The sequence below is a fragment of the Phyllostomus hastatus genome, unplaced genomic scaffold (genome assembly GCF_019186645.2).
Source record: "Phyllostomus hastatus isolate PE091 unplaced genomic scaffold, TTU_PhHast_1.1 phas_contig_477, whole genome shotgun sequence".
Lineage (NCBI taxonomy): Eukaryota > Metazoa > Chordata > Mammalia > Chiroptera > Phyllostomidae > Phyllostomus > Phyllostomus hastatus.
Genome location: NW_025333889.1, coordinates 1,902,668 through 1,929,177, shown reverse-complemented (window position 1 = coordinate 1,929,177; position 26,510 = coordinate 1,902,668). Strand labels below are relative to the sequence as shown.

Below are 26,510 nucleotides of genomic sequence, written 5' to 3'. Positions count from 1 at the left end.
CTTCCTCTTGGTGTGACAGGTGGCCCTGTGTTCGGGGACACAGCCTTCTCCCCAGGAGACAGGGGCAGAACAGGCCATCAAAGCAGGATTCCTGAACCCGAAGGAACCTGCTTTGTAAGGGCGCAGAGGGGGCAGGCGTCTAGGGCTCCATCGGCCAGACGACGTGCAGGGAGTGGACCAGAAAGACCCGCCGCAGGCCAGCGAGCTGCCCCCAGTGTGAAACCTCCTCTGGCCGGCAGGTCCCGTGGGCTCAGGCCCTCACCGGTGAGCCCCGCCCAGAGGAGGCCAGCACCGGGGGCTCTGGAGACCACCCCCGTGCAGAAGTGCAGACAGACCGCCTCTCACCTGCCGGATGGGGCGGCCCCGCTGAGCTCTGCCTGCCAGGAGCGTCCTGTGCGGCAGCCCTGGGGGCCGCTGCCTCTCCTGGTAGGTGCCTCTCCTGGGCTCCGCGTGGTGCGGGGGGGCTTCTGGAAACCCGGGCCCCCGTTCCCATTGGGGCAGACACTCCGGCTGATTCCAAGTAGCGCCCCTTCCGTGGGACTGGTGGGCGAGGGCCGTCCTGGCAAATTCCTCGCTCTCCCTGCGCTGGGTGCCCCCCAGCAACACTCGGGCAAACCGGCGCGGACGTCAGAACTGGCCATGCGGCGCCCAGCCACCCCTCAGAGAGGACGTTGTTGCAGGGCAGGGACCTGCGGGTTTTCCTGACATGACTGAGACTGGTGGTCCCCCGTCCGGCTGGGGACAGAGCATCTCCAAGGCAGAGGACCAAGGGTGCCCCTGGGGACCAACGGCACGGGTCCCGAGGGGCGCCCCCTGCCCTGGTGTCCCCTGGGCTCCCGGCAGGGAACCGGGGGGCCTGTGGGTGCCGGGAACCCAGACCCATTCATTGACCGACTCGTTGCCACTTTGCTTTGTAATGAAATCCCAAGGTGCTTCCTGTTCTCGGCCGCGGGGGGTGTGCGTGCCGGTCGGGCGCGCCGGCCCCCGCGGATGTCGGCGCAAATGAGATCAGGGAGGCCGCCCAGCCTTCCCGCTGATGGGCTTGCGAGGTGCGGCCGGCTTCCACTCTCCCCCATCCTTCTGTCGTGGACCCTAATCTCATGAGCCGCCCGCCTCGGGGGACCCGGGCAGCGAGTAAACGCGTCTGCATTGACCGGGCTTCCAGACGAGGACACGCTCATTTCCTCCCTAATCACCCGTGCCCGGGGCTCGGCGGCGGGGTGCCCGGTGTGGGGGGAGGGGAAAGGGACTGTGCCATGCCGAGAAACGGCGCTTGGGGTCCTGCATCGTGGGGCTTCAAGCCCAGCTCTGCTGACCGACCACCCTGCCTCACTGATTCTGAGACACACTCCTGCCCCCGCACTTAGATGTGAAGCGTGTCTCAGCGAGGAGGGTAAGAAAGGACTGTGTCTAGGCGTGATGGGCAGGGCTATTGCTCCTGAGGCTCCTCCTTCCCTGCTGGGCCCCGCCCCCATCTCCCCTGTGGCTGTGTGTGGGTGGGTCCTTCGTGGGGAGGGCATGGGGACAGGGAGCTTTCCCCTCCACGGCCCAGGGATAAGCGTTCCCAGCCTCACCACGGGGGACCCCCGCCCCCAAAGTCTGCCCCTCCCTGTCCCGGCACCAAAACAGCCCGCAGTGACCTGACCGGCGTGGACAGGCTTCCTAACGTCGCCTCCACGCATGGGAACTTCCAGGACCCACATGGGCCACGCTCCACGCCTGTGCGACCCGTGTGGTGCGGTTATGGGCTGTTTGCTTCGTCCATGTGGCCTGCACGCCACCCAGGCCCACGCAGGCGCCGTGGGCAGGCCCGGGCGTCCTGACACTGGCGGTTCTGGGCCCCACGCTGTCGAGAATACACTCCCGGCTTTGTTTTCTTTGATGTTTTTTTCCACTGGAAAGAAGTGCCCACTGGTGACTTCCAGTCCATCACCCCGAATGATCCGAACTGGCTCTCTGTCCACAGGGGCACACGGCGCCGGGAGTGGCCAGCCACCCGCCCCGCCCCCGGCGGGCGAGGACCCCTCCAGCGAAGAGAGCGCCCGGGCCCTCGGGGCCGCCTCCCGCCGTTCCGGACCGAGTGGCCTGGCTGCCTCCGAGACCCAGGTACCGTGGCCGGGGAGGGCTCCTTTTCTGGTAGCTTCTACAGGGGTGGGGGGGGGCCTTTTTGCTTCCACATCGAGTCGTATCGGAGAATTACGCTTTTCATATTTTAAACCCCCGTGACTGCACAAGCCCGCGTAGCCGAGAGCAGGGCTGCCGTCCAAACACACGTTCTCTGTCGGAGGGAGGCCCCCGGGGGGTGGACCACTTGGAAGTGGCGGCTCAGTCACATCCAGTGCGCCCCGATGCCGGCCGGGCAGTCCCCGCCCCTGTGCGCCCCCAGACGTGCTCAGCGGGCACTCCCGGGCCCCCCCCACCGCCGGCCTGGCGACCGCCCCCTGCCCTCTGTCTCCGCGGACTGGCCCGTTCTGGGTCTGCCACCTGATGTGATCCTGGAGCCACCCCACGTGTGGCCTTGGTGACCAGCGTCTCCCTCCGTGCCATGTCTCTGAGGGGCACGCTCATCGCGGCGGGGGTGAGCACCCCCGTCCCCTCGGCGCTCACAGACGTTTCCTGCTCTGCCGGGCCTCGTGTGCTTCCCAAGGGGGAGAGACGACGTGTGATTTCACGCCGTGAGCGGGCCCCACGTGGGCCGTAGGAAAACCTGCCTCAGCGTGCGTGAGGCCCGTTAGACCGGGGGCGCCACTCGCGGCGGGGACGCCGACTCGTGACGCGGCTGGTCCGTGACGCAGCGCGTCGCCGGGCACCTCTGTGCGCCTCGGGCGCTCTGCTCCGAGCTGAAGCCACAGCCCGCCCGCAGACAAGCGATTAGATCTGAGCAACCATGAGTTTTTTTAAAGATTTTATTTATTTATTTTTAGAGAGGGAAGGGAGGGAGAAAGAGAGAGAGAAACATCAATGTGCGGTGGCTGGGGGCCGTGGCCTGCAGCCCAGGCATGTGCCCTGACTGGGAATCGAACCTGCGATGCTTTGGTTCGCAGCCTGCGCTCAGTCCACTGAGCTACGCCAGCCAGGGGCTGAGCAACCACGTTTGATGCGAGAACCGCGTGACCACGAGGCCGAAACAGACTCCGCGGGCTCCGACGGGGCCCTGGCTCCCGGGGAGGGGAGAGTGGGGTTGGGCCGCTTGGTAGCCGGTGGCTCCTGGGGGCGCTGCTCTGGGCGGAGAGTCCGGAGCCTCGGCTGTGCGAGGCTGGCCTCGGGCGCGAATGCAGGAGTCTGGGCAGGCGCTGCTCTGGCTTCCTCCACCTGCTGGTGCTGGGCACAGGCCTGCGCCGTGGGGCCCATGGTGGGAGGGACGCACTTGTGGGGCTCCCCTCCTGGGGCCCACAGGCTGAGCCCTGGGCTGTCGGGTGGAGAGGCTGGGCTAAGGTGGGACAGAACAGACTCCCCAGGATAGAGACCTCCCCCAGGATAGAGACCTTCATAGGATACAGACTTCCCCAGGATAGAGACCTTCCTGAGGTAGAGACCTCCTCCAGATAGAGTTCTCCCCCAGGATAGAGACCTTCCCCAGGATAAAGATCTCCCAGGATAGAGACCTCCCCCAGGGTAAAGACCTTCCCAGGATAGAGACCTTCCCGAGGTAGAGACCTCCTCCAGATAGAGTTCTCCCCAGGATAAAGATCTCCCCTGGATAGCAAGTTCCCAGGATAGAGACCTCCCCCAGGACACAGACTTCCTCGGGATAGAGGCTTTCCTGGGGTAGAGACCTTCCCAGGATAGACACTTCCAAATGATAGAGACCTTCATAGGATACAGACCTCCCTGGGGTAGAGACCTCCCTGGGACAGAGACCTCCCCGGGCTAGAGACCTCCCGGGCTAGAGACCTCCCTGTGTGGCAGGCCCCCAGTGGTGGAGAAGTGCCCAGGGCCCCAGTCAGAAGACAATGGGAGGAAAACGAGAATTACATTGTCAGCTTTCAGTAAGTTTCTAGATTAACCACTTCAGTAACTTTCAGTTAAACACACATCCGGCGGATACTAATCCTCCCGGACCCCTCCTTGAATTCTCTCCTTCATGCTGGTATCCTATCTCCGGGATTTTTTTTTTCTTTTTTTATTTTTTATCACCTCTATTTACTTCGATGAACATCTCACCGGGAACATGTCCCCTGCACCTTTATGTTGGGGGACCGGGCAGGGTGAAGAGCTGCCCCCAGTGCAGCGGTGATGGGGGGGCAGGGAAAACTGGGGCAAACCTTGCAGGGCCTGGGGTGGGGGAGCCCCCTGCCTCTGCCCCACCCACAGCAGGCCACCAAGCCCAGAGGCCCGAGAACAGCGCTGTGCAGGCGCCGGTCCAAGTGGTCCTCCCCCGACCCGTTGCCCGTCCCTGCCTTTGTGCCCACAGGGGGGCTTTTGGGGTGAGGACCCTTCACCCCAGGGCTTTCTCTGAGCGCTCGACCGATCGCCCAGGCCGAGAGGGGCCACAGACGGCACAGCCTGCCATATGAAGGAACCCCGTGGGGCTGAGATGGGGCAGGAAACGGAGGCCTGGCACGTGCCCCTCACCCCGGTGGGGAGCGAGCACCCCCCTCCCGGTACCCGGCCCCCCAGGGACACCGGTGCTGCGCTGGGGCTGCGGACGCTGACTCGGTTTCCCCAGGGAAGCCTCTCCAGGGCCAAACCGTGGCGTCCCTTTCAGGGTGCGTCTGTCTGTCTGTCTGCTCATCGAGAGTGGGTGCTGGTCGGGTGCATGTGCGCCAAAAGCACCCGCTCGTCCCGAGTGTGACGGCCATAGATGCCTCTCTGGGCAGAGTGGGGAGGTGCGGCCAGCCTCCCGGAGGCGGCCCCTGTGGCCCCGAGAATCTGCTGGGGGGGGGAGGGGTGTGTGATGGTGGTGGCAGCTCTGGACAGCAGACAGAAAGCCAGTCGGTGTCACGCCTGTCGTGTGCGAGCTGCCCTGGAGGGGCCCTGCTCCTAGAGGCCCGGGTGCTGCCCGGCCTGGCCGCCCTGGCCCACAGCTTGCCCGACCGCTGGCCGGCCAAGGCCTGCTGCCCTGCACGGCTCCACGCTGCCTCCAGCCCCTGCCCACCTGCCCAGCCCCAGGTGACGATGGCCCAAGTCACCGCCGTGGGGCGTTTTTCTTTCCTTTTTGCTCTGCAAGTGACATTTCACAGTGATGCGCCGGGCACTGGTGGGGTCGGGCTCCTCCCGCCCAGGCCGAGGCAGCAGCCAGGGGTCCCGACTCCGAGGGACACAAGGCCGCCTGCGGTCCCCGCACCTGAGGGAGCTGACCGCTGTCTCCCGACACCCCGAGCGAGCCCAGCCGTGGCCTCGGTCGCCAGCGCCGCATGCACCCTCGTCTGAGGGCTCTCAGCTTCGCCCTTCGTCGGGCAGATCAGCCCCTCGGAGCTCTCGGCGCCCTGAAGATCGAACTCATTACCTACCGAGCAGGGCAGAGGCGTCTCGGCGCCCGGAGGGCCGCGCCCCGCTGCTGACGCCAGGTGGGCCTCGGGGACACGGCGGCAGCCAGGCCGCATCCGCGGGGCCCGGAACAGGAATTGATTTTCGCGTCCTCCCGTCTGGGAGCTAATAGCTTCTGGTGCCTCGAGAGCCTGGTGACTCAGGGAGGAGGAAGTTGCACATTTGGTCACTTCGCCCTGTCACCTGCTGTGTCTTCTGGCCCACGGGCGACCCAGGGCTGTCGCCAGACAGTGGCTCTACTTTGTTCGGCCGGTGTGGCTAATTGGAGCCTTCCTGTGCTGACAGCAGGGCCCCCCCGCCCCCCCGTTGCTCAGGACACGTCCTGGGGCTTTCCGGTCCAGTGTCCTGTCTCCCTGACCTGTGCCCCCAGCTCTGGCGGGGCGCTCCAGACCCCTTGGCCTGAGACAGTGGGAGTGACAGGCACCTGCGCCCGGTCACAGCCTGGGTGGGGCCTTAGCCTCCCATCCACGGCCTGGGGACTTGGTGCTTCCGGGGTGGTGGGCGCTGGGTCCTGCCGGTGGGCATGGGCTGTGTCCCGGCCACGGCCTCTGCCCCTGCCCCTCTGCGGCAGAGTCCCGAGGTGAGTGAGCGCCGGTCAGTGGAGGAATATCTGCGGGCCCACCTGGGGACCGGGCCCCAGAGCCCCTTCGTTAAAGGAGGCTGAGGTGCCAAAAAAGGTGCAAATGAAAAAAATAACGGGCGAAGAGGGGACGCACCCCTCGTTCACTGCAGCGTCAGCGCGGGGGCGGGTGAAGGAGACGTGTTCGCACCCACGCGCCGTGGAACGTGACCCGGCCCGAGAGAGGGTGAACACTCGCCGTGTACGGCAGCGAGGGCGGGCCTGGAGGGACCTGTGCGGAGTGAAATCAGCCAGAGAGACGCGAGCCACCGGGCTTCGCGGATACGCGGAATCGCAAACAGCAAAGCAAACGAACTAAGTAAAACAGTAACTCGTGGATCCAGGGAACAGAGAAAGTCACCAAAGGGGAAAGGCGTGAGGGGCAGGGCGGGGAGGGGCGGGGCCAAGAGCGCGAACTTGGACGGTGAGACAGTCGCCGCGGGAGGGCGTGAGGACGCACAGCGCAGGGGAGAGCGGCCGCGTTCTAACAGCCTCGCGCTGACCGGGGGGCGCTGCTCGCCTTAGGGGGCGCTCACTCCGGAAGGTACGGAAATGTTACATCAGCGTGTGGTTCGCACGAAACCAATGTCTTAATCAGATGTGGACTGTCGTTAGGAACAGACTTATACATAAATCAGTGGTGGCCTTAGACGGCCCCGATGCCCTCTAGGTCTCGGGAAGGGCTCGCCCACCCCCAGAGCCGGTTCTGGAAACGAGGACCAGCCCCGCATGCGCACGGCCAGGACCGGGAGACCACGGCTGCAGCGGGAGCCTCGGGGTGGAGCTCGCGGTGGGCAGCTGAGCCGAGCCGCCTCTGAGCAGGTGCTCACCGGGGACCCCCGAACACGGACCCACCCGCGTGCTCCCTGCAGTGTCCAGGCGCCCGCGAGCCCACGGACGCCGACGCGGAGGAGGAGACCCTGAAGCGGAAGCTGGAGGAGTTGACCGGCAACGTCAGCGACCCCGGGGCCTCCTCCGGGGAGGAGGGCGAGCGCGAAGGGGCGGAGCCGGGCAGGAGCACGGCCTTGGAGCGCCCCCCCAGGACGACCCCGGAGGTACAGCCCCCCCACCAGCGGCCTGGGCGGGAGTGGGGCCCGGCTCAGCGGCCCGCAGCCCAGGGCAGGCGGCTGACCCCTGTCGGTCCCGGAGGGGTCCTTTGGTGGCCGCACAGGCGTCCGGCCCCCAGTTGACCACGCGGCCGCCCCGCTCCAGGAGTGAAGAGAAGGGGTCGTGGGAAAGGGGCCTTTGCCAGGGGCAACCTGCGGCCTCTCCTGCCGGGGGTCACGTTCAGCGCCTCCCTTTCCCAGGTGAGCGCGTCTGCAGGCCAAGCGCAGAGATGGGAAGAGATCCCCCCCGCCCCTCAGGACCCCACCCAGACCGCCAGGACCCCGGACGAGGCGCTGTCGGAGCTGGAAGACAAGGTGGCCCTGACGGCTTCCGAGGTTCAGCAGGCGGAGAGCGAGGTGACCCATGGCCTCGGCGGGCAGGGGGCTCCCCAAGGTAGACAGTGGTGGGCCCCGAAGCTCTGAGGACAGGGAGCGACCCCCAGTGGCTCACACCGGGGAGCCCCTGTCGGCTCCAGACCAGGAGCTGGGGGTCCCTGTGGGAATCACACCGCGCCGCCCCGTGCCCTACCCTGTCCTTGTCCCCTTTGCTGTGCGAGGGACAGGCAGGGCTTGTGGGTGCAGGAGGGAGACGCTGCGTTCACCACGCCCCACCCACGGGGAGGGGCGTGTCTGGAAGCAGGCGTGGAGTTTGGGACCACGTTCTGGCGGGAGGAACACGGGCAGGAGTGTGGGCCCAGAGCCGCGGTTTGGGGGCGGGGGTGCCGGTGGCTTCCCAAGGTCGGAGGGCAGAGCCGGACCTCCCAGGGACAGCCGACAGACCGGGCTCTGCCCGGCCCCCACCACCCCGACCCGGGGGCCCACGGGGAAGAGGGGGTCTGCCCCTCCCGGCATCAGCCCCCACTGCCACCCCCACTTCCCGGCTCGTCTGCGAGCACCCTCGGCCCCCAGAAGGTCAGGGCGGGGCTCCAGGGCTGTGCCCGTTGGGGGCGCCGGCCAGCCCCAGCACATACGCTGAGTCTCTCCGGGTGCCGTGCAAACCACTCCCAACCCCCAGGGTGGCAGCACCAGGGCTGACACAGGAGGGACAGCGGGGACCCCGGAGACCGAGCTGCCCCCCCCTTCACGGCTTCGCCGCAGTGGGCGGGGACAGGCCGCAGCCCGGGAGCAGTGACGCACAGGGAGTGCGGGCCCGGAGTGCGTCCGACCCGGGGTCCGGGGATCAGCAGCGATCCCTCCGGAGGGGCGGGGGGTGGGGATTATCCAGGGGGAGGGGGGCTGTGAGGGCCGTGAGGGCCGCAGGGGAGGGTCTGGGGGCCACTGGAGGGACCCGATAGGGGTGATGGGTCAGCTCCTGTGTCCTGAAGCTTCCTCTGGCTGCTGGGGGAGGGGCGGCCCGTGGGGGTGAGGCCGGGGCGGGCAAGGGTGACTCGAGGGGTCGAAATGGTGCCCGTAAAGCCCCTCCCCTTAGCACCCTGGGGCTCCTCCCCCCGTCACCATCCCCCTCCGTCTCTGCCGGGAGCCAGACGTCCCGACCCTCTCCTGAAGGGCCCAGAGCCCCTGGCTCCCGCCCTGGGGTGCCCGGCCCCACCGCACTCCCCGCGGACATCCGCGCACCTGAAGGGAATGGGCCCCCGGGAAGTGCAGCTGGGCGGGACCCCAGTCTGAAGGGACACACAGCACAATCAGGGAATCGGGGCCGCCGCCCGTCCAGCACCGCGCCTCGGGGATGGGACATGTGGGTGACGTCTGTCTGTCGTCGGCGGTTCCCCCAGGTCTCGGACATCGAGGCCAGGATCGCAGCCCTGCGGGCCTCGGGGCTCACGGTGAGGCCCTGGGGGAAGGCCCGGCGGAGGTCCAAGCTCCCGGTGAGTGGGCACCGCGGGGCCCGCGGGTTGGGGGCCCGGACGCCGGCCGGGAGCACAGGGTCACCCCGGGACGGGACACTGAGTGCCCCGGGCTGCCCCCCCCCCCCCCCCGTGAGCTCGGTGTCCTGACAGCCGTCGGAGACCTGTGCCCCGTGGGAGCTCTCTCCGCCCGTTACTGGTTGTCCCGACCGGAGACAGTGCTTTCTGAGGGTCCCCCAGCTCCCGCGTGAGGGTTCCAAACACACCTGCCCGCACACACAGTTGGAAGTGCAAAGGCCGCGGCTTGGGCGACAGCACCGCGCGCTGACACGGGGGTGGCTGGGACAGGTGGGGGCCGGGGCCCCACCGCACCCTCCCTCCCGAGGCCCGCGGGGAGCGTGCAGCTGGATCGGCCGGTGAGGGGATCCGGCTGAGAATGAGCCGGTGCCCCCCGGGGGAGTCTCAGACGGGGTGCCCGGTGGGACCTCGCCGGAGGTCACGGAGACAGCTGGTCCTGTCCCGGTGGGAGTGCGTCCGGGCAGAACCGGGGACCCACGCTGCGCGAGGGTGCACTGTCTGGCTGGAGCCCACGCCCTGCTGGGTGTCCTGTGCTCTGACCCGCTGGGCTGGCCGCCTCGGCCCTGAGCTCTGGGCGGCGTGAGGGGCAGGGCCGCGGCGCCTTCCCCACACCCCTGCGTGGGCGTCCAGAGAGCGCGTCCACCCTGCCCCCGGCAGGCGGCCCTCGGGCTGGAGGTCCTGCAGCGGCTGCTCCCTTGTCCTCCAGGTCCTGCTCCCCCGACCAGCGAGGACCCCGGGCCCGAGCCCCGAGCACCCGCCTGCAGGCCCTGCGGACCAGGTCAAGGTGTGTGGGTCCCCCTGACCTCTAACAGCCAGACAACCAGTGACAGTCCAGGGGCGTGACAGGCCCCCGGGGGGCGGGAGACCGGTCGGTGGCCTCGGAGACGCACGGAGCCGAGGGTGGGCGTGCGTGGGGCCTTCGTAGCCCACCCGAAGCCCCCCAGAACCTAGCGTCTCCCCCGTCCTGGCGCCTGGTGCTCAGCTGATGGGTAACGCGCATTCTCACACTGAGACAAGCTCCAGTGTTGCCCAGGAGCAGCCGGCAGTCCCCCCGATTCTTTGGAATCTGGAGGAACGATGAGTCCAAAATGGGCTCCCGGCATTTCTCAGAATCACCATGGAGAGACGTCTTCTTCCTTCCAGGTCTCGGCTGCGCCCTGCCTCCTGGGGAGGGGGTTCAGTAACGCCCCTGGGGGTCAAGGTAAGAGTCACCCGCCCCCCTCACCCCGTGGGCGTGGAAGGGGGGGCTCTGCGTGTCCGTGCAGCCAGTGGGTCCCAGCAGCTGGCGCCCGTGCCCCTGAGCGCACCCTCACGGTGACTGGTGACCCCTTCTCGGGTCAGGGTCCCAAGACCCCGCGGGCCCGCGGTCAGGTCACGGCAGTAAAGGAAATCGGTGGGCGTCCCCCCACACTAGTGCCGGGACGCCCCTACGGCTTTGGGGCCCCGGGGGGCGGGGCTTCGGGCCTGCTCCAACGCCAAGGAGAAGGGGGGGACCACGCTGCTCCTCGGCACAGCCGCTGACGCGCGAGGACGTGGTCGGAACTGCCTGGAGCTCGGGCGGCTTGGCGGAAGGTTACACGGCCGTGTGGCCGCCTCCTGGCTCGTGTCTCGGGAGGCGGAGACTCTCGTTTGGGGAGAGGGTGGGACCAGTAAGCACCCCCACCCCCCACCCCGCGTTCTCCCCGAAGGCGAGGACGGCGGGGAGCCCTTCGATCGGAAGTCGGCGTACCGCGGGTCCCTGACGCAGAGGAGCCCGGACGGCCGGAGGGGCGCCGCCCCCCGCAGCTTTGCGGTAGGTGCCCCCGCTGCCCACGCTGTCTGCCGCGCTCTGCGGCCGGCCGGGTCGCCCGTGGACAGACGGCAAGTCGTCCGAGTGGGGAAAACTGGGGCAGAGCGACATGTCAAGGGAAACGCGGAAGATGTAAAGAAAAGTGGGAAACATCTCCCAAAGGTGCCAGATAAGTCAGTGGGTCTCAGCTCGGGGACGGGGACCGTCCGTGCGACAGTGAGGGCCCTGTCCCCACCCCCCCCACCCCCCGCCAGCCCAGTGTCGTAAAGGCCGTCCAGCCAACGGCGCCTGCAGATGCTGGGGCCGGGGCTGTCCCCCCCTGCCCGGGAAGCGGCAGGCTCTGCCCTCGGTTCCGCAGAAGTGCGGCCCGCGGGCCCTTCCCTGACACCGAAGTCCCCGCGTTCCCAGCAGCACGGGAGCCTCCCTCGTCACCCAGGGAACCGCCCGCCTAAGGCAACCCCAGCCCCTCTCTTAAGCAGCTGACCTCTGGGGCCCTGAGGTCACGCTCGCATCCTGGGGGCGTCATGATGATTCAGACCAAGGTCCAGGGTCAAGGCCCGAATGCCCTGGAGCCCAGAGCGCCCACGCCCACGTCCCACCAGCACCTGGCCGGCCGGCCGCACCTGCCCCGGGGAGTGGGGCCTCCAGCAGCCCCACGCATCTGAGCACAGACAGGCTGCCTGGAGGTGGAGCTGGCGCCTCCCGCTCCCCATGGAACTGCTTGTGAAGGGCCATCAAAGGGTCTCGTCACAGAGACACGCAAAAGCACGGCCACGACCATGATTGGCTGTGGCATGCCTTGTCTTGGCGACAGGGAGGCAGGGCGTGCGTCCTCAACCCTGCCACCATTAGTCCACCCCACACGAGGGGACACGCATTCGGGGAAATGACCAAGAGCAGGGACTCCCTGCACGGCCCAGCTTCGCCAGGAAAGAGGGCACCTGGACGGTGGCCTCAGCATGGCCATCCCCGCAGAGGCCGGAGGACAATGAATAAGAAATTGTCAGTGAGGCCTTGAGGGAAGAAATGCTTCCAAGTGAGACCGTGTCTCCCACGTGTCAGAGCTTTGAAGGGCCAGACAGATACTTTGTATCCGCTCAGCCAGATACTTTGTATCCATTTACCTGGATACATTGTATCCATTTACCCGGGTACTTTGTATCCATTTACCCAGATACTTTGTATCCGTTCACCCCCTTTGATGGGGGCTGGCACGGCACCGGACCCACAGCCCGGAGGCAGGGCCCGGAGAGGGAGGGGTTGATGGAGCCCCCGCAGGCTGACTCACGCCTTCTGACCACCCGTCTGTGTGCATCGCTGCGTGCACTCCTGTGTGTGTGCTCACGTTCACACCCGTGTGTCTGTGCACACGCTCTTGTGTTTCTACGTGCACGCTCAGACGTCTAAGTTCCTGTCTACCTCTGTGTGCAGCTGTGCATGTGTGCATCTGTGTGCCGCGTGTGTCTGCGTGCACACCTATGCATGCACACTCACTGTGTGTGTGTTCGTGCTTCGCAGAAACCCGTGATGATCCATCAGCCCTGAGGGGCAGAGGGTCACCGGGACAGGACGGAGCAGCCGAAGACCCCGCCTTGCTCTCCGCCCCCCGGAAACTCGGACCCTCCAGAAATGCAGAGGCTCTGTCCCTCCTCCAGGACGCTGTCCTTCAGACTCTTTGAAGGTCACTCGGAAGACCCATTCGCTCTGACCTTTCACCCTCCCACCGCGGCCTTTCTTGTGTTGCTTTCCTGAGTGGGGCGCGAAGGGACGACAGTGGGCACCAGCCCCTGGGTCCGGACGGGGCGTCGGAGCGTGGGCCCGGGGTTCTGGGGAGGGTGGGCGGGGCGGGGCGTCGGGCGTCCGCCCCGACGAGTGACTGAACTCACGATCCTGGAGAAACGAGAGGGGGGCAGAGCCCCGCCCCTCCCCACACACCCCGATTCCACTTTTTTCTTCTGTTTCTCTGCACGCGTGAGATCCTTTCCAAATGTACACAAACCGCTTTTGTCATAAAAATCAACACATTTGTTTCTGATGGTAACAAGCGTGTCTATTTCAAACGTGAATGAGGAAGACAGATCGGAAGTCACGGACAGGACGGGCCCCACGGGGGCGACGGGCCGGCCTGAGGCGGGTCACGGGCGGGGGAGGGGGCGTCCCGCCGGGCGTGGGCGGCTTCTCCCTCCGCCCGGTGTACGGGAGCGCGGGGGAGCCGCCGCACCGTCACCCTCCTGCGTCGGCGGCAGCGGCCTGCGCCCCTCGGGCGCCCGACTCGCCGTCTGCCCAAGGCCGGCGTGAGGGAGGAAGGCTAATGTGTTTTAAAACCGCTCGGCCCAAATGCAATTACACGGCCCAGGAAGGGGCAGGTCACGCCGCTAATGAGAGTCTCACAAAAAAATGGGAGAAAACAGACACTCTGACGCCACCTGCGAGGGAGGCGGGGACAGGGCGGGGGCGTGGGGGGCGTCTGGGGGGGTCGGCGGCTGCTTCCTCCCGGGGCTATAAGAGAGCTGAGCTGGCTACTGGCAGAGTCACCGCCGGGGACACCAGCAGCGCCACCGTCATGCGGGACCGTGGTGAGTAGCACAGGAGGCCCGTGGGTCTGCCCTCCGTCTCCGGATCGCCCCGTCCGGCCAGGGCTCCCCACAGGGACCCCAGGGGGCCTTCCAGCAGCAGTGAGGGCCTGGCAGGGACAGGCAGGGACAGACGGGGACAGCCACCCCACGGTTCTGTGTCTGAGGGCCGCCCCTGCCGGCCCAGGGCACCCAGCGCTCAAGCCCTGTGGAAGGCGGAGACAGAAGGTGAGGCCACCAGCGCCACCCAGTGAGCACGCAGGCGGGGTCCCGCTGCACTGACAGCAAACCCTTCCCCACCCGGGGGGAAGCAAGCCCGCGGGGACCGAGCAGGAGCCGGGCGCCCTCCACCAGTGGGGTGCTGCCCTCGGGGCGGGGGTGGGGGCGAACACCCTGCCCTGTGCCCACACCTCTTCACACTCGGCTCCCGGTACTGCCCCTGTCATCGGAGCTGGGGTCCCCTACCCACCGTGTGACACCCCACTAGCTCTCCACATGGGAAAGGGTGGGCATTTAAAATCGTCAGACAGACAGCACCTTCCTTGTGGCTCAGGGACAGGCTGGAAAGTCAAGGTCGACAGAGGGGTCAGCCTTGAGGCACGCGGGCTGGGGACGCCGGCTGGAGGGGCCGCCTGGTCTGCTGGGTGGATGCGTCCAGCTGGTCACTGCCTCCCCCGCAGCACCCTCCCCTCCCCCGCCTGCAGGGGGCGTCCTGCTCCATGGCAGCAGGTCCTGCCTGCTGCAGGCTCCTCTCGGACTCTGCGGACTGGCCCTGGGGTCGTGGGAGGGGGCGTGCACTTGGTGAGGTCAGAGGACGCCGACCTCCTGCAGCGCCCGGGTCCACTCACGTCCTCCCTCAGGCAGGGGTGAGGGAGAGAACCCTGAGCCTGGTCCGTGCCCAGCCCCGCAGCCCCCCCCAGCTCCCTGGCCTTCCAGTTCCCCGTGGTTGACTCGGGTTGCCCAAGTGCCCCCTCCCCAGCTGCAGCTCCCCACAGACCCGCTGGCCTCTGCCCCCCTGCCCTGGGCCAGGCGCTCTGCACACAGCCCTGCAGGGGCCTCCCACCCTCCTGGTCCCCTCGTGCAGACGGTCGGACGGACGGACCGAGCCATCCAGGACTGCCCACCTCCCTGCGTCCAGAGCTCAGACACCGCCCGCTCCCTCTGAGGACAGAGCCCGGCAGAGGCTGACACTCGCGGTCACCTCCCCGAGTGCTGTCTGCGCAGAGGTCAGAGCAGGCCCCGGGGGGACTCTGCCAGGGCAGCCCACCGCCTCTGTGCTCACCCGCCCTGGATGGAGCCGGTAATGTGCACACTCACACGCACATGCAAACACAAGCACATGCCTGACCACAACCCTCGCATGTGTGCATGCACACACACTAACATGCACACACTCTCACACACACACACACACACACACACACACACACAGCGCTTACAGTATCTAGGGTCCCAGCTCTGTGCCCCCGAGAGTGTAACGTGGCTCCTGCCCCTCTGCCCCAGGCTGTGCCCTTCCGTGTGGGACCCCACCGCCAGCCGGCCCCCGGCGAGGACACAGGGGGGCAGAGCTGCTGCAGGCCTGGCTCCTGTGCCTGCTGCTGCTGGGCCTGGCCCTGCAGGGGGCCGCCAGCCGAGCCCACCAGCACTCCATGGAGACCCGCAGTGAGTGCCCGGCCCGGCCGGCCTCCCTGACCCGCCCCTCCCAGACCCGCCACGCCTCCTCACCTTGGGCACGGCCCTCACTAAGTACCCCAGCTCTGGGGGGTGGGGGGTGCCCGCTCTTCACCAGTCCTCAGCCCACAGGGCCCTGCCGCCTGCCTCCCAGCGTCCCCGCCCAGCAGAGGTTTGTGGGGTTCTCCTCCCACCACCGGGCGGCCTTGGGGCCGAGCAGGCTCCGCCCAGCCCCGGCACAGGAATGGGCGGGCAGGACGGGGGGCTTGGTCCTTGATCCTGGTGTGAGTTTGAATTGCTGTTTGCAGAAGTTACCCCACCACCCGAATTGGCCCTCTGGGTGCCCCTGCTTTGCAGGGTCCCAGCCCGGCCTGGGGGACTGGGCGGCGGGGAGCTCAGGGCCCTGTGGGCAGTGCTGCGTGTGTGGGCCTGGACTCCGGCCAGGCGGGAGCCCACGACACCACACGCAGGACCCGGGCACTTGGGGGGATGCGGGCAGGACCCCGGGCACACAGGGGGTGCGGGCGGGAACCTGGGCACTCGGGGGGACGTGGCACAACTGCTCTGCACCCTCCTTCCAGCCCCGGACATCGACCCCGCCTGGTACACGGGCCGCAGAATCAGGCCCGTGGGCCGCTTCGGCCGGAGGACTGTGGCCCTGAGGACCGTCCCGAGGCTGGGCCTGTGGCACCATCAGGCAGCTTCCCCCTGGAAGGAGTCTCGGATCCCCCCCAGGGTGGCTGACAGCCGAGCGCAGCAGGAGTGACCCAGCAGCTTCCCCCCACCCCCCACCAGGGCTGCCTTCCCGCCAACCTAATAAAATACGCCTCATGTACACGCGTCTGTGTGGTGACACGGCGGGGACCCTCAGAGTCCAGCAGTCCGGAGGGTGCTCAGCAGGGGACAGAGGACCCGGGTCGTCTTGTTCACCTGCAGCCAGCCTGCCGCCACCTGTCAGATGGGGCAGTGGCAAGGCCACCAATGGAGACCTGCACCCCCCCCCCACCCAGGTTAATCGGAGGTGCCCGCTCTGCCTCTGGCCCGCCAGCAGGTGGCAGCACTCAGCACCTCTGAGCTCAGGCAGGCCCCGGGCTCACAGACCGGCCCCCCGGGGTGCCGTCCTGGACCCGGAGATCCTTGTATCCCGGTGAAGACTCCAGAGTGGGAGCAGGGGGCTGCTGGTCTTAATCAGGCGAGTGTAGATCGCCCCCTAGTGGCCAGGGGAAGCTTGGGCTCGCGCAGCCTCCAGGGTGGGTCCCACCCTCCCACACCCTGACCCCACCCCGACCCCACCCACCCCCACCCCGGTTGGTGCCACAGGGCAGCCGAGGGAGCGAAGGCAGGAAACAGTGTCCATCCACATCCGCTGCGGCCAGAGACCGCAGCACAGCGGGCAGTGAGCTCTCATGTTTCAGCTCCGCGACGGTCTAAGAAAGACGGGGGCGAAACCCCGGGCCCGGCCCTCTGGGAAGCCATTCTAGTCCTTGACCTGTCCCTCCGCTTCCCTCCGAGGTCACGGCCAGAGAGAGCCTTGGGAAACCCACTCCGCTTCCTTCCGTCCGGAGGGGTCACAGGTCACACGAGAAGTGTCTTGGAGAGCAAGCGCCGCGGCAGGCTGACCCAGGGGACACCCGGGCGGTCCCCTCCCCCCAGAACAGACGCCGCCCCCACCGGGACCCCACCCCCTCCCACCAGGGCAGCACCGCCCAGGCGCAGGGGTGGGGGGGGGCTGCAGGGAGGGCTCAGGGCACTGGTCTGCGGGATGCGGGAGGGAGGCCCCGTGGGAGGGGCCGTGACCTTGGCGGGGACGCCCCCCAGGATGACGCAGCCTCACAGAGACCAGCCCACCTCAAATATGTTTGCGATGAGAGCCCCCCCTCCCACATGACGAACTCGCCACAGACCAGGTTCTAGAAAGCGGTTTAATTTTCGGAGAAAAGCCCCTCAGGGGCGCAGTGTCCACCTTGGACGAGCAGGCGCATCCTCACGTGAGCTCAGGGGACACCCGCGGGGCCTCGGCAAACTCGCAGCTGGGACAGAGCCCCCCGCCCGCAGCCCCCACCGGCCCCGCCCCTCCCTCCTGGGGGAGCTTCTCTGAGGCCCAGAGAACAGGGGCCCACCGCTGTGCGGGTCACTCCACCAACCCGGGGCGCGGCCACCTTGCCCCGGGCCTGCTCCGTCCTGTGGTCACTCCCAGCAGCAGGCGGGGTCGAGCCCAGCCCCCGGGGTCAGAGGACCGAGCACCCACCACGGCGGTCCAGGCCCTGTGTCGCCCCGGCCCCTGTTTCCCTTGTGACCGTTCCGTTCCTCTGAGCCCGGAGCCCCCGCCAAGGGGACGCCAGGCAGGCCGGGCAGGGGCGGGCGCGCCTGGCCTGGGCACCTGGGGTTCGGTCTGCGCCCGGGGGCGGGCCCTGAGGCCATCGGACGCAGTCCCCTCCCAAATGACCCCCAAGGCTCTGGGGAGCACTTGTGCTGGGGGGTGCCGGCTTCGGGCCCCTCCAGGGGGACCAGCCAGCCCCAGCGCCGCACCAGGGTCAAGGGCCGCCGTCCACACGGAGCTGGCAGCGGCTCACCCGGAGGACCAGCTGGGGCCAGGCCGGGGGCACCCTCCCCGGGCCCCTCCTGGAGCGGCCGCTCCTAGCGGGCGCAGCACCTGGCCCGCCCCGCGGGCCCCTGGTTCAAGGCCAGCCGGGCGTCTCCCCTCGGGGTCTGCTGCTGCTCCCTCTCCTCTGCCCTCCGCAGCAGCTCCCGGGCTGGGGGCACAGAAGGAGAGGGTGGTGGGGGGACAGTCCCCCAGCAGGGCGCCGCCCACCCACCCCGGCAGTCCAGGGCCCCCACCCTCCCCTGCTCGTGCCCTGACTCTCCCGCTCTCCGTCCAGCCCCTGGTGACCTCCTGCTGGCTCGGGGCGCAGAGCAGGCCAGCCGACGCAGAGGCAGGGAGGACCCCCCCTGCCCACCCCACCCCCCCGGGCTCTCCGGGGCCTGCACTCACCAACCGCGCTGAAGGCCTCAGTCACCTGGTGGTTGGCTCTGGCCGAGGTCTCCATGAACAGCAAGCGCTGGCTCTCGGCAAACTCCTTGCCTTCCTGTGGGAGACGGCACGGAAGCCCCACGGCACTTACAAGGAGTTCCCCGAGGACACGCGGCAAATAAATGCCTTTCCTCTGCCGGTCCTCAGCGGCCGAGTGCGGCTGGGTCGCCGCTTCTGTTTGGGGCTTGGTTTGGTCTCGTTCCCAGCTCGCTGCAGACCGAGCGGGCCGCTGCCTCCCAACGGCGAGGCCCGAACGGCGGGTGCAGCCCCTGGGAACCGACGCGTCCGTCCCCTCTTCGTGGCCGAGCGCTGCTTCTCGGGGACCCGGGCCGGGGGCGGCGGGGGCCGGGGAGCCAAGTCTGGGGAGGCCACCTTCCCCGGCACCTGCGCGGCCCTTCCTCTGGGTCCCCCTGTGTCTCCCACACGGACCCGGCCTGTGTGAAGCAGGGAGGTCCCAGGGCCCAGGGGACAGCAGCAGGGCTGCAGAGTGCACCCCGAGGGACAGGCACCCAGGAAGGTGGTGGCCGGCCCACGACTGGTGTTGGGACAGGGGGCTGATGGGTGAAGGCCCCGCCCCTGGGTTTCCCTGACTCTGAGGACGAGGAGGGCTGCTCGGGCTCCAGGGTGCTGCCTCCACAGGGTCTGGGTTGCAGGCCCCCCCCCATCACATCAGCCAGGGCAGGCCGCATCCCCAGAGCTGGACTACAATGCTAGGGCTCCCCCCGCCTGTGTCCCGGGCCTGACCCCTCCTCACCTGACTGCCTGACTCTCCAAGGAGGACAAGGGGTGCCCTTTCGACATTGGTCCCCACCCCCAGGGACACACACCCTCCGGGGGCTCACTGCAGCCCCAGAACAGCCCCCCATTCTCACCGCAGCACGTGGGGCCTCGGCCTCCGAGCCCCAAGGCCTCCCGCACCACCGCCCACTCCCCAGGGCTCCTGGCTCCCCCCCTCCGGCAGCCCGACAGCCCAGCAGCCCAGCCCCCTCCTGCCCCCTCGCGGGTCCCTCTCCTGCACTTCCTCTCTGTTCCTCCCAACGCCTCTCCCGGGATCCGCACACACAGTCACCTGCCCTGCGTGCACCAACACACGCCCCCACAGACACACCGTGTGCACACACACAGCACACACAGACAGCCGCACACACAATGCACACACACACAGCACACACACACAGTCGCACACGCCGTGCCCCCCCCCCCAGTCCTACCTCCAGCGCCACCTCCCGCTCCTCGCCCAGGTCCGTCTTGTTGCCCACCAGCATCACCACGACCTCCCCCGGGGAGAACTCCTTCTCCAGGTCGGCCAGCCACTGCTGAGCCTTGAGGAAGGACTCCTGGAACGGGAAACACGGGAACGCAGGGCAAGACGTGTGGGCGGTTTCGCCGCTGTCCCGGGAGAGAGAAGGCCGCACTGTGAAGGATTCTCAGCGACCCCACTGACGCCATGACTGCTCCCACCCCCGGCTGCCCCGTCCCTGCAGGAGGACACTTCTCTTCTCCCACCTCGCTTGCCCCTTCCCTCCTGGCGGCAAAGCTGACCGAGTCTGCCCGCTTCCGGCAGCTCCCTCCGCAGCTGCTCCCCTGCCCCCGGCAGCAGGGTGGGCCCCTGCTTCTCCCCCCCACACACACACACAGCTCTGCAGGAGCCCTCCAGGAGGAAGCCCTCCCACACTGGGCCAGGGCTGGTTCAGCGGCTGTCCTGTCCGCCCTTCCCCCCTCCGGCCCCGGGACACTCTCTGTATAGGGTGTGCAGCCAGGGGCTGTGTCCCTCCTGCTTCTGTGACACGCCCTCGTCAACCTGTGGGCACTCCAGAAGTCCGGAGAGACAATGACAGAGGTGCGGGGTGTTCCAGGAGGACCACCAAGGGGCACAAACCCAGCCACACAGAGAAGGGGTGGTCAGGGAGGGCTTCCTGCAGGAGGCGACCCGCTTCCGTGGGCACGCCCCTGCTGGCTGTCGTGATGCTGCCACAAAGCACTAGGACGGGCCGGTCCCACCCACGGTGCCCTGGAGAGCGCAGGCAGGCGCCTCCAGAAGGGGGCGGCGCGAGCCGACCGCAGCCTTACCTTGCTGGTGATGTCGTACACCAGGAGCGCGGCGTTGGCGCCCCGGAAGTAGAGGTGGCAGACGCTGTGGTACTTCTCCTGGCCGGCCGTGTCCCAGATCTCCAGCTTCGCGGACGCAGCGCCCAGCTCCACCACCTTGGTGAAGAACGCACCTGGAACACGGAGACCCGGGGGTGGCTCGCCCTTCCCCCGCGCCCGGGCTGGGCTGGGCCGCCCCGCCCCCTGGTCCCAGCACCCCGGCAGAGGCACGTGCTTCCCGCCGCCCACAGCCGGGGAGGCCGAGCAACACGTGTCCTGGAAGGTGGCGGCTTCCGTCAAAAGCCAAATGTCGCGAGAGATGTGCGGTGGACCCCCTGTCAGGTACGCAGAGGCTTTGAGCGGGAAGAGAAACCCTCGGGGCCCTAGCTCAAAACTCTGGGCTTTGCTTGCCGAAGCGGCGTCGTTTTCAAACGGCCGTGTGCTAAGGCCAAGGCGCTCTGCCCTCGCCGAGTGCGGGGTGCGTGGTAGTCAGAACCAGTGGGGAGGCGGAGAGGGGATCCCAGAGGGGCTGGGGGCGGGGCCAGCGGAGTAGGGCTGGGGGCGGAGCCAGCGGAGGGCCTGGGGGCGGAGCCAGCAGAGTAGGCCTGCCAAGGCGGGGGAGGGCTCCTGGCAAAGCTGCTGCCCCTTCCACCAGCCCCCGCCCCGCGTGGAGTGTGGAGCCTGTTGGGAAAGCCTGGCAACCGCAGCCGTGTGCGTGGAACGGGACTGGCTCTGTGAGGCCAGTAGGCCAGCAGGCCAGCGCCCTGGGGCGGCGGTAACACAAGACCCCCAACTGCCTGGCTTAAAACAGAAATGCACGCTTCCCACACGGGCCTATCGTCTGGGACTCGTTGTGGCTCCCGCTGGCTAGTGCGCACACGACCACTAGGTGTCACTATCCCCCCAAAAGATGTCCCTACAAAGGTGCAACAGCGAATGGGCGGAGCTCCCCTGCTGTGGCCAGAGGGTTCCAGCAGTGGGCAGCCGCTTGCCCCCCCTGCCAGCCCCTCCTGCAGGGGCCCGAAGCCTTCGTGGTCCCTGGGGGTGGCCAGGAGTCTCCCGCCAGCAGGCTGAGCTCCCCGGGGGGCTGTGCTCACTTGGGGGTCCCACTCTGACTCTGACTCAGCTCCCTGTCTATCTGTTGCTGCAATTCCAGCTCCCCCTCCACTTCCTCTGCATGGGCGGGGCCTTGCCCTGGGGTGGCTGGCGCACCGCGCAGCCCGGGACCTGCTGGGCAGAGCCAAGCCCTGTGCTCCGGCGCCCTCTACTGTGGAGCCACCCCACACACTCACCCTCAGGTCCAGACCCTCCCGAGGGGGGCCAGGGACCCCCGATCTTCCCAAAAGTTGGGGCGTCCTGGAGCTGCCTTCCCGGAAGCTGGCACCAGCAGGGACCTGCCAGGCCTGGTCACACCCTGCTCTCGGGAGTGTGGGGTGGGCGTCTGAGGAAAGGGGGCAGCACCCAAGGGTGACGACCTTACATCCAGACGCAGCAATCCACGACTGAAGACCTCCTAAGTCAGGGTTCACAGGGGGCCCGCCGCAGGGGACTCTACCATCCCGTGTCCCCGGTGGGAACATGGAGACATTTGGTCATCAGCTCACGTTTACTGAGCGCCCCGCAACAGGGCCCTCGGCCCCCCGCCTGCGCGCCCCCGGCTGCCCCTCTGGGAAGCCAGCACCCTGTCACCCCGGGGCTCTGCTCCTCCGCTCGCCCCTCCCCCGCATACAGACACGAGGTTCTGTTTGCGGAGCCAAGGCCACGCCTGAGGAAGAAGCCCAGTGCCCGCCCGCCCGCCCTCGGTGGGGGTTTGTGAGCACGGCAGCTTCCACAGACGCTGAGGGTGGACGACGGTCCAGTTCCTCTCCCAAAAATGGCAACGCCCACGTCTAACCAGGGCAATAGCGTGACAGCTAGAATCATATAGAAGACAGGGTGATACCGTGCTAACCAATGTAGAGTGATGGAGAGTGCAATTCATTTCCTCGCTAATAAGGAGATCATCACAGTGTCCCCCCTCCCCAAAGGCTGCCTGGCCCCGGTGGGGGGCTTAGCTGCTGGAAGCAAAGGATGGCTTCCCCGGCTCGACGCCCCCAGCCCCGGGTGCAGCCGCCGCCACAAAGAGGGTGCTCAGTGCGTCAATGCTGGCGCCGGGGGCTGGGGCCTCATCGAACCAAGGAGGACCGCTGAACTCGGCCGTGTCCCAGGTGCCCCCCGACCCTGGGCAGCACCCTGGCGTCTCCCCTGGGGGACGGACACAGGGCGGCCGGTCTGTCACTCACAGCCGACGGTCGGCAGGATGCTCCTGAAGTCGTCCTTCACGTAGCGCATGGCCAGGCTGGACTTGCCCACGGAGCCGCTCCCCAGCAGCACCAGCTTGAACACGTGGGGTGGCCCGGCCCCCGGCCGCAGGGCCCCGGCCGCCTGCGCCATGCCCTGCGGAGACACACAGCGGCTGCAGGCGGCCCGGCGGCCGCCACTGGACAGCCGTAGCTGGTTCAACCTGCAGCAATGCCCCCTGGCAGAGGGATGGACAGACAGATGGACAGACAGGACAGACGGGCAGCACTCCACGTCGGAGGCCGGGGGGCGGCACCCCTGCTCTGGTCTGAGCCCCACGTCCCCACCAGGACGGCGGGGCCCGGAGCTGTGTTTGAGGGGTGCCGTGCAGCTGTGCGTGGAAGGCGTGTCACTGGTGCCGGAAGAGACGGTTGCACAGCCGATGGCCCAGCCCTGAGCCGCGACCACGACGGGCCGGCCGCCCTGCGGGCTGACTGTCCCCGTCCCTCTAACCCTCCCTTTCCAAAACCGACTACTTCTTCCCGAGAGTGTCGCAAACACCTGGGAGGGAAAGTGCTCCTGCTGTTTGGGATTCGTGGATTAAAGTTTGCCTCTCAAAGGGCAACCTACCGCCCTGGCTGGTGTGGCTCAGTGGATTGCGTGCTGGTTTGTAAACCCAAGGGTCACTGGTTCGATCCCCAGTCAGGGCACATGCCTGGGTTGCAGGCCAGGTCCCCAGTAGGGGGCGTGCGAGAGCCAACCACACACTGACCCTTCTCTCCCTCATTTTCTCCCCCCCTTCCCCTCTCTCTAGAAAACAAATAAACAGAAATCTTAAAAAAAAAAAAAAACCTACCTAGAAAGCCTGGTGTTTCAAAAATCTGACTAAAACCGAAGTTGGTGTTCCAAGGAAGGGAGGGAGGGAGACTCAGGGAGAGGAGAATGACCCGTCACGACATCGCCGTTCTGAAGCACCTGCCTGAGTGGGGGGCCGTGTCGGGGGCCTGAGGCAGCGGAGGGGTGACCCGGGACGGAGCGGGGCCTCAGCGGGGCATTTGCAGGGAGCAGGCTCTGTGGGAACGACCTGGCCCAGGCCCCGTGGGGGTGTGGGGGCGCCACCCCGGACTCCTACATGTCCCAGACCGCCGCCAGCCAGGGAGGGGCCCGGCGGGGCCAGTCTGCTCCCCGAGAACCCGCCCCCCGTGCAGGGTAGGACCTCGGAGCAATTCATCCCACGGGTCTCCGACCCGCTGGCGGAAAGCCGGGCTCAGGGGCAGAGGAAGGGGAGTAACCCGCGGGAGCCCGTGCGAAAGCCCCTGGAGGGGCAGCCGGCCGGCCGTCCGGGAGTAAAATTCACAGCCCGGTGGCCCGCCGGGTCCGGAACTGCGAGAGAGGCCCCGCCGGAGAAGGGAACTCGGAGTCGCCTCCCAGTCCCGGGCGGCCGGAGACTGGGTGCCAGCCCCACCGTCCGAGAAGCTGGGGACCGGCCCGGGAGAGGGTGGCTCGGCCGGCTCCTTGCCCTCGGTCCCAGCTGATGCAAACGCCCCTCGGGCCGCGGCCCATCCCTCCTGGCTCCAGCTGCCATCCTCGCCCCTCCCCGAGCAGGTGTCCAGCCCCATCAGTAGCCGTCAGTCAAGCAGCCACGGGCCGGCAGTGCCCGTCCCCTTCTCCAAGAACCGGTCTCGTTCCACCTCCACCGTCGCTCGCTGGACCATTTGTAAATGGTCCGTCTCCCCCTCCCGCTGTGGCCTCAGCCACGTCACCGTCGTCACGAACTCCGTACGTGACGCATCGCCGAGTGCCCTCAAAACAGCCAGGCGTCCCGTTTTGCCTGCTTCCTTCGAGGTTTGTTTTTTTAATGAAACTTAAAAACGAACAAACCCAAACCCGCAGGTTTACCGTGCACATTCGTGTCCTGCCTTTGACGCAATAACCCGTATCAACGTTGCTGCGTAGGATCTACCGGCTTCACCCCTGCGTGACATTCCCACCGCCGCCCCGGCTGGCTGCCCCGCTACCCTCCGACCGCGTCTGGGCTGGCGTTAGCGTTTTTCTCTGCACTAAATCGGACCCACTACGCACCGTCCTGCACCCTTTTCTGTGCGGTTGCAGGGGCGAGCGCTCCGTGATGAGAGGCGGGAGCCCTCTGCTCAGGGAGGAAGCTGGCGCCGTGAGGCCTGCCCCCGCCTGCAGGTGTCACCAGGAGGGTCTTGGGGTCTTCCCGCTGCAGGGAGGGCCTCCCGGCACCTGGAGAGGGCCTTGCGCCTCCTGCAAGCCCGTCCCCGGTCCCCGGAAGGGAAGGTAGGACTGCAACCCTAACCAGTCTTTCTGGGGGGGTCACTGCAGGAGTTCTGGTTTGCTGGTCTCTGGTCAGGCGTCCCTTGTGGGGGTGGCCCTTCCCAGCACGTAAGGAACCCGGGGTTCCCGTGAGCACCTGGGGCCCCCTCCCACAGCCCTTCACTGTGAGGCCTGTCTCAGAACTTTAAGCAGGACCCTGCCCCCACCCCAGTCCAAACACCGCGAGGTGGACCCCCACAGAACGGGCTTCCTCCCTCGCGTGCCCTCGGCGGTTCGCAGGTGGGAGCACGCACAGGCTCGGGTGGACATGCATACACACAGAGACACACAGACACACACAGACACACACAGACACACAGACACAGTGACACACACAGACACACAGACATACAGAGATACACACACAGAGACACAGAGACAGACACACAGAGAGACACACAGACACACAGAGACACAGAGACAGAGACACACAGACATACACACAGAGACACAGAGACAGACACACAGAGACACACACAGACACACAGAGACACAGAGACAGACAGACACACAGACACACAGAGACACAGAGACAGACAGACACACGCAGATGCACACACAGAGACAGAGACACACAGACATACAGAGATATACACACAGACACACAGAGACAGACACACAGAGACACACAGAGACACAGAGACACACACACAGAGACACACAGACACACAGAGACACAGAGACAGACAGACACACGCAGACGCACACTCTGCCCAGCGCGCAGCCGTTGAACCGACAGCTCACAGACCCCCAGGCCCGGTCACTCCCAGGAAGCCTGGCAGCCCCTCGCCCCCAGGCCCTGCGGGGCCCCTACCTGAGTCTCTCTGTCTGGGGGCGGGGGCGGCTTCCCGAACCGGGCAGCTGGGCGGCAGCGGGGGCAGCCGGGGAGGGGGGGTAGGCAGGGCTCCGCAGCCCCGGGGGACCCAGCAGTCTCTGCCCGAGGCAGTGCCCGGCCCCTGACCCGGCCCAGCCCCACGTCAGGCCACTTCCTCCTGCTGGGCTCCCGGGGCAAGGTCCTCTGGTCATGTGGTCACCTGGGACAGGGGCAGGGCGGGAGGCTGGACCTTAGAGCCGGCGCCAGGAGCACCTGGGCGCCAGCCGGAAGTGAGGCTCCTGTCCGGTGTTTGCTGCCGCCTGGCACGCGGAGCTCCTGGGCCCGGCAGGGGCCTCGGATCAGCAGCCACTCCCCTGCGCCCCCCCCTCCGGGCTGCTGGCAGCCCAGAAGGGGAGGGGCGTCTCGGGCAGGTGAGCACAGCCCTTCCACGGACGGCTGTGAGCCAGCTCCTGGGGCCCGCTGCAGGGACGAGGTGGGCTGGGCCGGGGCCACCTGGGGACAGGACCCTGTAGCTCCATCTGCCTGCTTGGTGACCCCCCAGCCCGACTGTGCTCCTCTGTGGAGCTGTCGCAGCCAGGCAGGACCCCGGGAGCTGCCGCAGAAGCCTGCCCTGTCAGCGTCTGAACCAGAGCTCACAGGGTGGGCACGTCGCCCAGGTGACACGCAGTGAGACCACCCCCGGGGCCCCAGGCTCAGGCTGACCCCGAACAACCAATGACCCCCCGACCTGGAGGGGCCTTCTCCCCAAACTCCGCAGGGTCCTCACCAGCCAGCCCCTCTGTTCCTCACCCCCCGGGCGAGGGCGTCG

General features: G+C 67.5%; 3 protein-coding genes across 10 annotated transcripts in view; 2 read left to right on the top strand and 1 right to left on the bottom strand.

Annotated features, from left to right (window-relative positions):
• MLPH (melanophilin) overlaps window positions 1–12,928 on the top strand; it is a 31,199-nt gene extending 18,271 nt beyond the window's left edge. For 6 of the 7 annotated variants that reach the window (XM_045845623.1, XM_045845626.1, XM_045845620.1 and 3 more), the window contains 9 exons: window positions 240–426; window positions 1,967–2,106; window positions 6,982–7,164; window positions 7,417–7,572; window positions 8,949–9,041; window positions 9,805–9,882; window positions 10,242–10,299; window positions 10,787–10,890; window positions 12,406–12,928. In XM_045845623.1, the coding sequence (XP_045701579.1) occupies window positions 240–426; window positions 1,967–2,106; window positions 6,982–7,164; window positions 7,417–7,572; window positions 8,949–9,041; window positions 9,805–9,882; window positions 10,242–10,299; window positions 10,787–10,890; window positions 12,406–12,432 (1,026 nt within the window). In that variant the 3' untranslated portion in view covers window positions 12,433–12,928. The remainder of the gene's footprint in view (window positions 1–239; window positions 427–1,966; window positions 2,107–6,981; window positions 7,165–7,416; window positions 7,573–8,948; window positions 9,042–9,804; window positions 9,883–10,241; window positions 10,300–10,786; window positions 10,891–12,405) is intronic. The other variant, XM_045845627.1, reaches the window with a different exon arrangement.
• Window positions 12,929–13,450: 522 nt separating this feature from the next.
• PRLH (prolactin releasing hormone) lies at window positions 13,451–15,897 on the top strand. Its single transcript, XM_045845652.1, has 3 exons — window positions 13,451–13,463; window positions 14,964–15,122; window positions 15,713–15,897. The coding sequence occupies exons 1-3, from the start codon at window positions 13,451–13,453 to the stop codon at window positions 15,895–15,897; spliced, it is 357 nt and encodes a 118-aa protein (XP_045701608.1).
• Window positions 15,898–17,039: 1,142 nt separating this feature from the next.
• On the bottom strand, window positions 17,040–25,868 carry RAB17 (RAB17, member RAS oncogene family). Of its 2 annotated transcripts, none has more exons than XM_045845713.1 (6): window positions 25,682–25,868; window positions 22,533–22,686; window positions 20,233–20,384; window positions 19,374–19,551; window positions 18,124–18,217; window positions 17,040–17,884 (listed from the first exon to the last, which is right to left on the bottom strand). In XM_045845713.1, exons 2-5 carry the CDS (start codon window positions 22,681–22,683, stop codon window positions 18,141–18,143), a joined length of 558 nt encoding a protein of 185 aa, XP_045701669.1. In that variant the 5' UTR covers window positions 22,684–22,686; window positions 25,682–25,868; the 3' UTR covers window positions 17,040–17,884; window positions 18,124–18,140. The 2 variants fall into 2 exon arrangements, with proteins under 2 accessions (XP_045701669.1, XP_045701668.1); XM_045845712.1 differs by having other exon boundaries at window positions 19,374–19,499; window positions 25,682–25,863.
• Between the last annotated feature and the right edge of the window lie 642 nt (window positions 25,869–26,510).